This window comes from Megalopta genalis, chromosome 3 (assembly GCF_051020955.1).
Source record: "Megalopta genalis isolate 19385.01 chromosome 3, iyMegGena1_principal, whole genome shotgun sequence".
NCBI classification, from domain to species: Eukaryota; Metazoa; Arthropoda; class Insecta; order Hymenoptera; family Halictidae; genus Megalopta; species Megalopta genalis.
In genome coordinates this window covers 17,235,364-17,248,666 of record NC_135015.1, presented here as the reverse complement: position 1 = coordinate 17,248,666, position 13,303 = coordinate 17,235,364, and the positions used below count along the sequence as shown (strand labels likewise).

The 13,303-nt window shown below is 52.0% G+C and overlaps 1 protein-coding gene across 18 annotated transcripts in view; it reads left to right on the top strand.

Moving 5' to 3' along the window:
• bent (projectin protein bent) overlaps positions 1 to 13,303 on the top strand; it is a 117,510-nt gene that overhangs the window by 80,749 nt on the left and 23,458 nt on the right. For all 18 annotated transcript variants that reach the window (XM_076520217.1, XM_076520218.1, XM_076520233.1 and 15 more), the window contains 27 exons: positions 508 to 633; positions 701 to 845; positions 1,568 to 1,707; positions 1,791 to 1,935; positions 2,024 to 2,165; positions 2,652 to 2,776; positions 2,848 to 3,201; positions 3,276 to 3,482; positions 3,560 to 3,868; positions 4,207 to 4,797; positions 4,887 to 5,192; positions 5,307 to 5,609; positions 5,696 to 5,980; positions 6,060 to 6,371; positions 6,446 to 6,748; positions 6,826 to 7,107; positions 7,181 to 7,480; positions 7,609 to 7,911; positions 7,985 to 8,572; positions 8,650 to 8,952; positions 9,291 to 9,592; positions 9,669 to 9,948; positions 10,032 to 10,337; positions 10,431 to 11,012; positions 11,092 to 11,973; positions 12,060 to 12,359; positions 12,957 to 13,238. In XM_076520217.1, the coding sequence (XP_076376332.1) occupies positions 508 to 633; positions 701 to 845; positions 1,568 to 1,707; positions 1,791 to 1,935; positions 2,024 to 2,165; positions 2,652 to 2,776; positions 2,848 to 3,201; positions 3,276 to 3,482; positions 3,560 to 3,868; positions 4,207 to 4,797; positions 4,887 to 5,192; positions 5,307 to 5,609; positions 5,696 to 5,980; positions 6,060 to 6,371; positions 6,446 to 6,748; positions 6,826 to 7,107; positions 7,181 to 7,480; positions 7,609 to 7,911; positions 7,985 to 8,572; positions 8,650 to 8,952; positions 9,291 to 9,592; positions 9,669 to 9,948; positions 10,032 to 10,337; positions 10,431 to 11,012; positions 11,092 to 11,973; positions 12,060 to 12,359; positions 12,957 to 13,238 (8,503 nt within the window). The remainder of the gene's footprint in view (positions 1 to 507; positions 634 to 700; positions 846 to 1,567; positions 1,708 to 1,790; positions 1,936 to 2,023; positions 2,166 to 2,651; positions 2,777 to 2,847; positions 3,202 to 3,275; positions 3,483 to 3,559; positions 3,869 to 4,206; positions 4,798 to 4,886; positions 5,193 to 5,306; positions 5,610 to 5,695; positions 5,981 to 6,059; positions 6,372 to 6,445; positions 6,749 to 6,825; positions 7,108 to 7,180; positions 7,481 to 7,608; positions 7,912 to 7,984; positions 8,573 to 8,649; positions 8,953 to 9,290; positions 9,593 to 9,668; positions 9,949 to 10,031; positions 10,338 to 10,430; positions 11,013 to 11,091; positions 11,974 to 12,059; positions 12,360 to 12,956; positions 13,239 to 13,303) is intronic.

Sequence of the window (13,303 nt, the reverse complement as noted above, 5' to 3'; positions counted from 1 at the left end):
TAATCACGGCGAGCCACCGTCTTCCTCGGCGTCCGTCTTGTTTTCGACTGGATTTTTTCGGACGAGGACGGATCAGATTTTTTGTGTACAGTTTTCGGCGTCCCCCTTTTTTACATTTTTTGGTAGAAACCCGGCGTTTTTGACGACGCCGTCGTCGTCGTCGACGAGGCTGCCGCCGCGCGATCGTCGACGAGCCCGCCTTCTCGTCGGGGCCGCACTTGTCACTTTACGATATGTATATAATGATTATATAATTTTGCTTACCCTACTTTTTTCACGATTTTGTACAGACGATTTTTGCCCCGCCTCCTCGCCGCAGCGAGAATCTTCGAAGCTGATTCTTTTGACCACGGTCGCCTTCGATTTTTCGATTATCTTCTAACTCTTCTTCTTCCTTTTGTACGCATAGCGACGCTGTCGTTTGCTGACGGTGCTGCTCGATGTAACTGGTGTACACGATCGTCGCCGATAGCTCGTGCTCGATTAACGGCCGTCTCTTATTCGCAGAAACAAGAAAGCTTCCTGAAACCGCTGGTCGACCAATACGCCAAGGAGGGCAAAGACAAGAAGGTCGTGTTCGAGGCAAACTTCTCGAAACCGAACTGCAAGCCGAAATGGTTCTTCCGAAAAGACGTGAGTCCACATTTACAGATCGTATCCGAGCGAACCGGCAAATATAACGCTCGCGATCTATTTTCAGGAACTGTTCCCGTCGTCGAAGTACAAGTTCAAGAACGAAGAGGATTGCTACCAGCTGATCATCTTGAACCCGAAGGTCGAGGACACCGGCAAATACACTATCGAAATATCGAACATTTCGAGCACTGGATTCCTCAACGTCGAGGGTCAGTTTCGCGAGTCCGCGTTTGACTCTGGCTCAGGGGTGGCCAAAGCTTCGACCGCGGTCGACCGATCTTAGCATAGCAATTTCTCCCTAATTCGCGCTCAGATTGCGCACAAAAGGGACAATTTGGGAAGAGAAGATACGATTATTCGAACCGTTTTTATAGTTACCGATTGTCGAGGTTAAAAAACGAGACGCGAGGCTCGAATGATCGCATTTCCTCTTCCAAAATTTTCCATTTTTGTTCGCAATCTCAGCGCGAATTAGGGAGAAATTGTTGTATTTCTAGTCGCTTGCTTGTCTGATATTATCTATGTTCATTTTAAATTTAAACTTATTGTTGCCTTTAACTCTTATCACTCCAAGAACTTTCCAGAGTGATTTGTAGCCAACTCCAAACAATTTTTGTTCATTTCGAAGTGATTAAAAAAAACGTTCCATACGTTTTATGAGTTTTTTTATTAGTAATAATATTTATAAATATTGAGTAAACACAAGAAAGAGTACAAAAAAATGTTTATTCATATTTTACTTGGCAGTATTGCTGCCGGTTGGAGTGATAAGGGTTAAATTACTACTTTTTTAATGATCATTTAGACCGTCGCCTATAATTTAAAAGAAAAAATAGGTCACCCATAGCGATCAAAAGTTTGGCCGCCCTGTTCTATCTTCTCTCCGCTCATGGTCGCGCCGCAAGCTAAACCGATCGTTTCCGTTTTGCAGAACCGGATCCGACCTACACGTTCACCAAACCGCTCTCGAAGAAATCGAGCGGCTTCACGAAACACGAAGTGCAAATGGAATGTACCGTCAGCTCGAATCTCGCTCAAGTTTCATGGTACAAAGGAAAGACGAAGCTCGAGGTGACTGTTGTCCCGTTTTAACCGATTGCACCACGGTTCGACTCTGTCGCGGTTTTACCTAATCGACGTTCTCCGGCTTTCAGGAAGGTGACATGTACAGTATGTCGAAGGACATGAGCGGCGTTTGCCGACTGACCATAAAGAGTGCAACGCTGGAGGACAGCGGCGAGTACATCTGTAAGATCAGCAAACAAACGGATAAGACTGAAACGGTTCTCACTGTAGTTGGTAAGCCTGTTGTTGTTGTATTCGACGAGTTCTCCGACGGTCTTCCATGTTCTCGAGATGCTTCGACGCGATACGTTTGTCTTCGCAGAGTATCCGTACAAGTTCGTCAAGGTGCTGAAGCACCAGCAGCTCGTCGAGAAGGAGACTCTGACTCTGCTCTGCGAGCTGGACGACGCTGGCGGCGAAGTGAAATGGTTCAAGGGCGACCAAGAGATCCTGCCTGACAAGAGGTGACAGAGAAAATTCATCGAACGAAAATTCATCGAGGCGGCAGCCGATTCAAATAATTAACTCTTTACGTTCGATTAAATGTTAGTCGCGAACAGAGTTGGGCATTATTTAGATACAAAATTGTTCAAACGAAATGCGAAATTATTCGTACGAAATTATTCAAGAAAGATGCTTCATCTTCATTCGAACGTTCGAATAAAAAGAAGTATCTTTATTCGACGAGTATCGAATAAGTAAATTCATTCGACAAGAATTTATCCACCGAACGAAGATACTTTTTTTATATCTATCTTATATTCATATTTATTATTCTTCGAATAACGGAATAACTAAATAATATTATTTAGATTAAACATCTTGCCCAACTCTGGTCTCGAGCAAGTAGCCTGAAAAATACGTAAAAGAGAATTTGTCGAAGGATCTGGCTCGCGATGGTTAACGCGAATGGAGAAGCAGAGTGTACGAATTGAGTAATTTTCGCGTAGGGTACAAATCAAGGAGGAGGGCAGGAAGAGGAAGCTCACGATCAAGGACGTGAAGGTGACGGACGCGGGTCTGTACTCCTGCGTGAGCAACGCCGACAAGACCGAAGCCGAAATAGTCGTGAACTGTGAGTCTCAATTCCTGTCGAATCTTCCGCATTCGGCTCGATCGACCGTCTAACGATCTTGCGTTCCTCAGACGCGAACCGCTTCAACAAGAAGCTGAAGGACACGGTGGCGGTGGAGAGAGAGAAGTTGGTGCTCGACGTGGAGCTGCAGGACCAAACTGCGCCGGCCGAATGGAAGTTCAACGGCCAGCCGATCACGCCGAACGACAGGATAGAGATCAAGAACCTGGGCGGCGGCAAGCATCAATTGGTGTTCAACAGCACGGAGATGTCCGACGACGGTGAGATCACCTGCGAGAGCGGCCAGCTAAGCAGCAGCTGCAAGCTCACGGTGAGGAAGGGCGAGAGCAAACCGATCTGCGAGGTTCCGGACAAGGTCGAAGGACCCTGCAGCGCGCCGATCGTGTTCGTGGTTCCATACAAGAGTGAGTAGACGTTTCCTCGTCGATGACAGACTGTTCGTCGATGAACGGCGCTTGAACGACGCTCGTTGTTACAGTCGAGGGCACGAAACAGAGTCAGGTGGAGGCCAAACTGATGAAGGACGGCAAACCTCTGCCTCTGAAGGAGGTCGAGGTGGTCGTCGGCGAGGACAAGATCACGTTCAAGGTCAAGAAACCCTCTCGCGATCAGTCCGGCATGTATCAAGTGAAGATCGGCAACAATCAGGGAGAGGAGGTCAAGGACGTGAACATCGTCATGCAAGGTATCGTGTCCCGAGTGCTCGAACGTTTCTCTTGACCTGGTCCTATAGCTATAACCGATGGCGGAAACTTTGTCCAGACGTGCCACAACCGCCCACTGACGTCGACGTGAACGAGATCTTCCAGAACTCGTGCGTGGTGTCGTTCAAGCCGTCGAAGGACGACGGTGGATCGCCGATCACGAAGTACGTGATCGAGCGGCTGGATCTCAGCCTGAAAGCGCAATGGGACAGCGTCGGCGAGGTGCAGCCGGGCGAGAAGTGCGTCTACAAGGTGCAGGACTTGATCGCGAAGAAGGAGTACAAGTTCCGCATCAGGGCGGTGAACAAACTCGGCTCCAGCGAACCGGCGATGTTCGCCAAGCCGGTTCTTGCCAAGGATCCGTGGGGTACGTAATTAGAAATATATTATATAATAATATATATATAATGCAATAATATATTATTGCATTTTTAGCATTAAAACTGATCGACTTGCGTTTTATAAGAATGACAACATTTGATCTATTGAATTGGGGAATCATTTCCTATGAACAAAAGTCTTTGTGACGTCGACGATCTTAAAATAAAGAATGCGAAACCGATCAAAGTTGACCATCGTGATAGGCTTGTTCAAGTTATATATTATATCGTATTATATTATAGTCATCAAGTTATCTGATGAACAAGAACATCAGGATTTTATTTAACGCGGAACGATAACTATAATCTCCATTGTTCGCTGCAGACGAGCCGGGCAAGCCCACAAACGTGGACGTGACCGACTGGGACAAGGACCACGCGGACCTGAAATGGACGAAGCCGGAGAACGATGGCGGCGCGCCTATCACGGGCTACGTAATCGAGTACAAAGAGAAGTTCGGCAAAGAATGGGTGAAGGGCAAAGAGATCGAGGGCGACGTGACGCAAGCGACGATCGACGGCTTGAAAGAGGGCACGCAGTACGAGTTCAGGATCAGGGCGGTGAACAAGGCTGGTCCTGGCGAGCCTTCGGACGCCACCAAGCCCATCATCGCCAAGTGCCGATTCGTCAAGCCGTACATCGTTGGCGACGGCCTGACGAACCTGATCGTCAAGAAGGGACAGGTGATCAAATACGACATCAAGTACGCCGGCGAGCCGGAACCGGAAGTGCACTGGTTCCTCGGGGAGAAAGAGTTGGTCCAGGATGCGGCCGAGAGGATCACGATCGACAAATACGAGAGGAACACGGTGCTCACCGTCAGGAAAACGACCAGACCAGACTCAGGGAAGTACAAACTGGTCCTGACCAACAGCTCGGGAACCTGCGAGAGCATCGCCGACGTTGTCGTCCTTGGTACATTACCGTTTCCTTGTTCTATCAAGCAATCTTGCTGTTCGAATCGTTGTACCGGATATTAATTGTGAACCGTTTCTCTTTGTCAGACAAACCTGCGCCACCGAAGGGTCCGTTGAAGGTGGAAGAGGTACGCGCCGACCACGTAAAAGTCAAATGGCAGCGACCACCGGACAACGGCGGCACAGACATCACCGGATACGTCCTCGAGAAAATGGACATGGACACGGGACGGTGGGTCCCCGCCGGCGAGGTCGGTCCCAACGAGGACACCTTCACCTTCAGCGGTCTCACGCCGAAGAAGAAGTACAAGTTCCGCGTGAAGGCCGTCAACAAGGAGGGCGAGTCCGAGCCTCTGGAAGTCGACGAGTCCATCCTCGCCAAAAACCCCTACGGTGAGTATCGTCGATTCGGGGTCTTCCTTTGGAAGGCTGATTCCTCGAGCATGATGCGCGTTCGGACATGAAACGATCGCAACGCTTGATCACATCCTCTTTCCCCATTACTAGACGAGCCTGGCAAACCCAGCAAGCCGGAGATATTCGACTACGACAACGTGAGCGTGTCCTTGAAGTGGAAGAAGCCGGACGAAGACGGCGGCAGGCCGATCACGCACTATACCATCGAGATGAAGGACAAGTTCGCGGTGGATTGGGTCGAGGTCACTAAGACGGAGGACGCCAACCCGGAGTGCAAGGTGGAGGGATTGAAGGAGAAAATGGTTTACCAATTCCGTGTGCGGGCGCACAACAAGGCAGGACCTGGCCAGCCTAGCGAGCCTACCGACAACCACGTGTGCAAGCACAGAAACCGTAAGTGTACTCGAACCGATTCGATCCATTACGATTCCGTCGAAGTATAGCAAGAGCTTCCATTACCCGATCGTATCGTATTCCAGTGAAGCCAAGAATCGACAGGACCAACTTCAAATCGATTATCATCAAGGCCGGTCGCACGCACAAGTGGTCCGTGGACATAATCGGCGAGCCGCCGCCGGAGACAAAATGGATCTGGCGGGACAATATTCCTCTGACGAACACGGAGCGCATCAAGATCGAGAACGTCGACTATCATACCGACTTCACGATCGTGAACGCGCAGCGCAAGGACACCGGCAAGTACACTCTCGTCGCGGAGAACGTGAACGGCAAAGACGAGGAGACCGTGGAACTCACCGTCCTCGGTAAGTCGCGTCTTAAACTTTCGACTACCTTGAAACGGAAACTCGAGGAACCTCTGTTTATCGAGCTACTGTTATTCAGGAAAGCCGGGCGCTCCGAAGGGTCCGCTGGAGGTGACCGACGTGACCGCCACGTCGGCCAAGGTCAAGTGGGAGAAGCCGGAGGACGACGGTGGCGTGCCGATCAAGGAATACGAGATCGAGAAGCTGGACACGAAGACCGGCAAGTGGGTCAGAGTGGGCAAGGTCCCTGGCACCTCGCCGCTGACGGAGTTCGAAGTGACTGGTCTGAATCCTGGCAGCGAGTACAAGTTCCGCGTGACCGCTGTCAACGACGAGGGCGACTCCGAGCCTCTCGAGAGCGAGAGGCCGATCATCGCCAAGAATCCATACGGTGAGCTGATCGAGCACGAATCGTTCTTCTTCGTCGCGCTGGACCGATTCTAAAATTAAACCGATCTCTCGCAGATGAACCTCACAAACCCGGAACGCCGGAGATCACCGATTACGACAACGAGTCGGTCAGCTTGAAGTGGACGCCGCCCGACTTCGATGGCGGGGCGCCGATCGAGAAGTACATCATCGAGAAGAAGGATCGCTACAAGCCGGACTGGGAGAAAGCGATGGAGGTGCCCGGCAGCCAGGTGGAGGCTAAGGTGGCCGATCTCAAGGAACGAGGGGAGTATCAGTTCCGGGTGATCGCCGTGAACAAAGCTGGAGTGTCTCCGCCGTCGGACGCGTCGAAGATGCAGATCTGCAAGCACAAATCTCGTGAGTGTTCCTGTTCTCTGTCCACTACAACGTCCTTCTATTTCTTCGATTTATCTATCGTTTGTTGTCTGCCGCAGTGAAACCGAGGATCGATCGCACGAACCTGAAACCGATCACTGTCAGAGCTGGCAAGGCCATCAAGTACGACGTGGACGTTCGCGGTGAACCGCCGCCGGAGATCACGTGGTACCACGCGAACTTGGCGATGAAGACGGGAGAAAACATCGAGATCATCAATGTCGACTACAACACGAAGCTCAACATTAGCGACTGCCTGCGCAAGAACACCGGTGTCTGGAAGATCAAGGCGGTGAACCCGCACGGCGAAGACGAGGCCGAAGTCGAGATTACCATTCTCTGTAAGTTCGGAATGTACGGCAGCGGTAACGGTATCATAGAAGAGATGAGCTAACGGTGTCTGCGATTTTACAGCGGCTCCTGGCAAACCGAAGGGTCCTCTGAAAGTGTCCGACGTCACGAAGAGCGGATGCAAGTTGAAATGGGGCAAGCCAGAGGACGACGGTGGTAAACCCGTTACCGGCTACCAGGTCGAGAAGCTGGACAAGGCTACTGGAAGGTGGGTACCGGTTGGACGCACCAACGACACCGAGATGGACATCAAAGGGCTCCAGGAAGGTCACGAGTACGAGTTCCGGGTGAAGGCCATCAACGAGGAGGGCGAGTCGGAACCTCTGGTCACCGATAGCACCACTCTCGCCAAGAATCCCTACGGTAACTTGCTTGCTCCGACTGCAGACTTTCATGCATCGTTATTGTTAATGATAAATATAGAAAGCCCGCGGTAGAACGACGAAACTGAAGAGTCGAGAGTTCTGATAACCGAGCAACGTTTCTTCCAGACGTGGCCGGCAAGCCTGGTGTGCCAGAATTCGAGGACTGGGACGTTGACCGCGTGGACCTGAAGTGGGAGGCGCCGAAGAACACCGGAGGCGCGGCCATCACCGGTTACATCATTGAAATGAAAGAGAAGCCGTCGACCCAGTGGCAGGAAGCCACGGTGACGGATTCGCCGCAGCCGAAGGGCCGTGTCACTGGGCTGAAGAAGGGTTCGGTCTACCAGTTCCGAGTCCGTGCGGTGAACAAGGCTGGTCCATCGGAGCCTAGCGACCCAACGAAGCCGCACACCGCTAAGGCTCGTTACCGTGAGTGTCCTCTAGTCAACGACAAGTTCGCAAAATGTCAGCGAGGCGACTCTAATGCACCTTCTCGTTTCAGTGAAACCACACATCAACCGCGACAAGCTGCAACAAATCAAGGTCAGAGCCGGTCAAATGGTGAAGCTGGAAGTCGACGTGGAAGGCGAACCGCCTCCAACGGTGACCTGGAACTTCGGCGGCGCGGTCCTGCAGACCGGCGCTAATGTCAAGATCGACAACGAGGATTATCTGACGAAGATTCACTTGACGGACACCAGTCGCAAGCTGAGCGGCAAATACACGATCAAGGCGGTGAACGACTCGGGCCAGGACGAGGCCGACGTCGACATCATCATCCTCGACAAGCCCGGAAAGCCGGAGGGGCCTCTGGAGGTGACGGACGTCCACAAGGAGGGATGCAAGCTGAAGTGGAGCAAGCCGAAAGACGACGGCGGTCTGCCGCTGTCCAGCTACGTGATCGAGAAAATGGACGCGACCACGGGACGATGGGTGCCCGCTGGCATCGTCGATCCTGACAAAACTGAGCACGCGATCACCGGCCTGGAGCCTGGTCACAAGTACGAGTTCCGTGTCAAAGCTGTGAACGAAGAGGGAGAGTCGGAGCCGCTGCAAACGGACGCTGCGATCGTTGCCAAGAACCCCTATGGTATGCAGACAGGGAGAAGTCTTTTCGCAGGAAATTAGCGTGATCTTGATGTTCTAACGCGTCGAATCTGCTTTCAGACGTGCCTGGAGCACCTGGTCTGCCAGAAATCATCGACTGGTCGGAGAACATGGTGAAACTAAAGTGGGAGCCGCCCATACGGGATGGCGGCGCGAAGATTACCGGCTACATCATCGAAATGAAGGACAAGTTCGGCACTCAGTTTGTCAAGGCTGCCGAGACCCAGGGCCCTGCCTGCACGGGAACAGTGACCAGGCTGGAGGAAGGAAACCAATACCTGTTCCGAGTTCGAGCCGTGAACAAAGCCGGTCCTGGCGAACCCAGCGAAGCTACCAATCCGCACACGGCTAAGGCTCGTTGGCGTAAGTATATATACTTACCTATATACTAGGTATATATATATATATTTAGTATTATATATATATATAAAATACCAAATATAATATATATATATATATATATATATATATATATATATATATAATATTATATATAATACTATATAATACTATAATATATATATATATATATATATATATATATATATATATATATATATATATATACTTATATATAAGTATATATATAATATTATATATATATTATATTTAGTATTATATATATACCCCGCGATCAGAAATTCCTCATGATTTGACCTAATGAACGTATGGACCTCTCTTACCGTACAAAATCCTTACAGTGAAACCGTTCATCGACCGCACGAACCTGCAACCCATCACCGTGAAGGTTGGTCTGACGGTGACCTTGGACGTGAACATAATCGGCGAGCCCCCGCCAACCGTGACCTGGTCGTTCGAAGGGAAAGAGCTGAAGTCGGACGACACGATCCGTATCGATAACATCGACTACAACACCAAGTTCTTCATCCTGAAGACCAAGAGAGCTCACACCGGCAAGTACGTGATCAACGCGAAGAACGAGGTGGGCGAGGACACCGCCGAGGTCGAGATCGCTGTCCTGGGTAAACCCGGCAAGCCGAAGGTAGGTCCTTTCGAAGCCACCGGAGGATCTGTCGTTTCTCTTCAAGGTACTAACGCGCGATCGTTTCTATCGTCAGGGTCCTTTGGAAGTGTCCGACGTGAACAAGCACGGCTGCAAGTTGAAATGGGACAAGCCGGAAGACGACGGCGGCGCTCCGGTCGAGTACTACGAGATCGAGAAACTGGATCCTCTCACCGGCCAATGGATCCCTTGCGCGAAGTCCACGGAGCCGGAATGCACGATCACCGGTCTCCAGGAGGGCAAACCGTACAAGTTCCGCGTGAAAGCGGTGAACCGAGAGGGCGAGTCCGACGATCTAGAGGCGGATAAGTCCATCATTGCCAAGAATCCATTCGGTAACGATCCTCCACAATTTTCTCTACAGTTGTAGGAATTTCTAGTTCGATCAGGGCGACGCGATAACGCTAATTCGTTTCAGACGAGCCTGGCAAACCCGGTCGTCCAGACATCAAGAACTGGGACAAGGACTTCGTGGACCTCGAATGGACGCCGCCGAGAGACGACGGCGGCGCTCCCATCGAGAAGTACATCGTACAGATGCGGGACAAGGAAGGAAGACAGTGGATAGACGTCGCGAAGGTGTCGGGCGACCGCACCGCGGCCAAGGTCACCGATGGAATCGAGGAGGGTCACGAGTACGAGTTCAGGATAGTGGCTGTGAACAGAGCCGGACCGGGCGAGCCCAGCGACACCTCGAAGAGCGTCGTGGCTAAACCGCGGTTCTGTAAGTGATTAAAAGCGTTTCGCTGCTTCTTCTACTTTAAGACTAACAATGATTTATTTATTTATTTCTAACAACGATTTATCCTTCTTACAGTGGCGCCACGCATCGACCGCAAGAACCTCCAGAAGAAGGTGATGCGAGTGGGACAGATGCTGCGCCTCGAGGCGGCCATCCAAGGCGAGCCTCCGCCAATCGTCACGTGGATGTTCAAGGAGGCCGTGCTGAAGAGCATGGATCGCCTCAAGATCGAGAACGAGGACTACCACACCACGTTCATCATCACGAAACTGCAGAGGATCGACACCGGCACCTACACGGTGATCGCGAAGAACGACAGCGGTACCGATCAAGTGGAGGTCGAGCTCCAGGTGATGAGCAAGCCCGGCAAGCCGAAGGGACCTCTGGAGGTGTCCGACGTCACGGCGGAGGGCTGCAAGCTGAAATGGGACAAACCCGACGACGACGGCGGCGAGCCAGTCGATCACTACGTCATCGAAAGGATGGACGTGGATACTGGACGATGGGTACCTTGCGCCACGAGCAAAACACCCGAGGCCGACGTCACCGGCTTGAACGAGGGCAAGGACTACATGTTCCGCGTGAAGGCTGTGAACTCCGAGGGCGAGTCCGAGCCTTTGGAGACGGCGATCCCGACCACGGCGAAGAATCCCTACAGTACGTATAATCGAGATCGATTCGATCGGAATCCTTTATTTCGTTTCAGACGTTTCTAACAAGCTCTTCGATATTACAGCCGAGCCGGACGCGCCCGGCAAGCCAGACCTGAAGGACTGGTCCAAGCAGCACGTTGACCTGAAGTGGAAGGCTCCGAAGAAGGACGGCGGCGCGCCGATCGAGAAGTACATCATTGAGAAGAAGGATCAGTTCGGCAAGTGGCAGAAGGCTGCCGAGGTGCCTGGAAACAAGACCGAAGGACGGGTCGAAGACCTGATCGAAGGACAGAAGTATCAATTCCGCGTGAGGGCGGTGAACAAGGGTGGCCCGAGCAAGCCCAGCGAAGCCAGCGACAGCTTGATCGCGAAGGACCGATACGCTGCGCCGAAGATCGACCGCACGAACATGAAGGATCTCACGGTCAAGGCAGGCAATCACATTCGCATAGACGCGAAAGTGTCCGGTGAACCGCCTCCAACCAAGACGTGGTTCCTGAACAAGGCCAAACAGGAGACCGGCGGTATCCTGTCGATCGAGCTGGAGGACTATAGAACCAAGTACATCGTAATGTCGGCGAGCAGGGCTCACTGCGGCACGCTGACCCTGAAGGCGGAGAACAGCTCCGGCAAGGACGAGGCGTCGATCGAGATTCTGGTTCTGGACAAACCGAGCAAACCGGAGGGTCCTCTGAAGGTGTCCGACGTGCACAAGGAAGGATGCACGCTGAAATGGAACCCGCCGTTGGACGACGGCGGCACGCCGCTCGACCATTACGTCGTTGAGAAAATGGACACGGAAACGGGTAGATGGATCCCCGTGGGACGCACCAAGGATCCCAACATGGTCGTCGAGAATCTGGTGCCCGGACAGGAGTACAAGTTCCGAGTGGCCGCTGTAAACGCGGAAGGTGAATCGGAACCATTGGAAACGGAGTACGGCGTCGTGGCGAAGAATCCATTCGGTTTGTGCCTGATTTCTTGTTCTGCGGCAGGTCAAAATATCTCCGCAGGATCGACGACTGTTAATTGCTGCGGTTTTCTTTTGCAGACGAACCAGGACCACCTGGTCGCCCAGAGGCTACCGATTGGGACAAGGATCACATTGACCTAAGATGGACTCCACCATTGAAGGATGGTGGATCTCCAATCACCGGTTACATTGTGGAGAAGCGCGAGAAGGACAGTCCGCGATGGATAAAGGCTCTCGAGACCGGACCCGACTGCAAGGGACGCGTCGACAACCTCGACGAAGGCGTCGAATACGAATTCCGCGTGAGGGCCATCAACGCAGCTGGCCCCGGCGAGCCGTCGGACACCAGCAAACCGATCACAGCCAAGAGCCGACGACGTAAGGACCTGCCGCGTTGCGTCTTCTGCTCCTCGCACCGTTCAGAAAATCGTGAAACATTCTGCGAATTGTACCGGTTCAGCTTTAGCATTAACCCTTTCGGTACGAGCGCGTTGTCCGCCGTGACGCTCCCACTGTACGGGGTGCCGCGCCGAAAATGCGCACATAACGCAGGGTCGGTCCACTTTTGTACGAAGATTTTCTTAAGCGTTAAGCAATGACTGTGCTTAATCCGTTTCTAAATCTTTCTTTAAATGTTTCCTGTAAACATTCTGTAAAGGGCCTACAGAAATATGGCTTACGCGGATGCCAGATATATTCGACACTCGTCCATATTGGTCATCAGATGGATGCCGGATATATCCGGCGCTCGGCCACACAGGTGACTAGATGGATGTCGGATGTATCCGGCGCTCGTACCGAAAGGGTTAAGGGAACCTATCTGTAACTAACATAGGGTATAGTAGCGCAATTTAGATTAGCGCGTTGGTAGAAGATCCGCTGTCCTGTCGACCTGAACGGTGCGCGAGGGTTAACATAACTTCTTCCACAAAGCGACGATCACGACTAACGTTCCATCCGTCGTTCCGTTTGCAGTCGCGCCGAGGATCGACCGGAAGAACTTGCGCGACATCACGGTTCGCGAGAACGAAGGGTTCCACTTCGACGTTAAGATCATCGGTGAACCGCCGCCGGACGTCACCTGGGTCCTGAACAACAAGAGCATCCAAGTGACGACGTTCCGTCGCATACAGAACGTCCCGTACAACAGCAAGTTCTTCAACGACAAGCCCGAGCGCAAAGACAGCGGCATCTACAAGATCACCGCGGTGAACCAACACGGTTCGGACACGGCCGACGTCGAGGTCACCGTTGTCTGTGAGTGGCAGTCTTCGTTTCCAGTTTGAACGACTCTTCGAATCGCACGTTTTCTCTTCAACGTT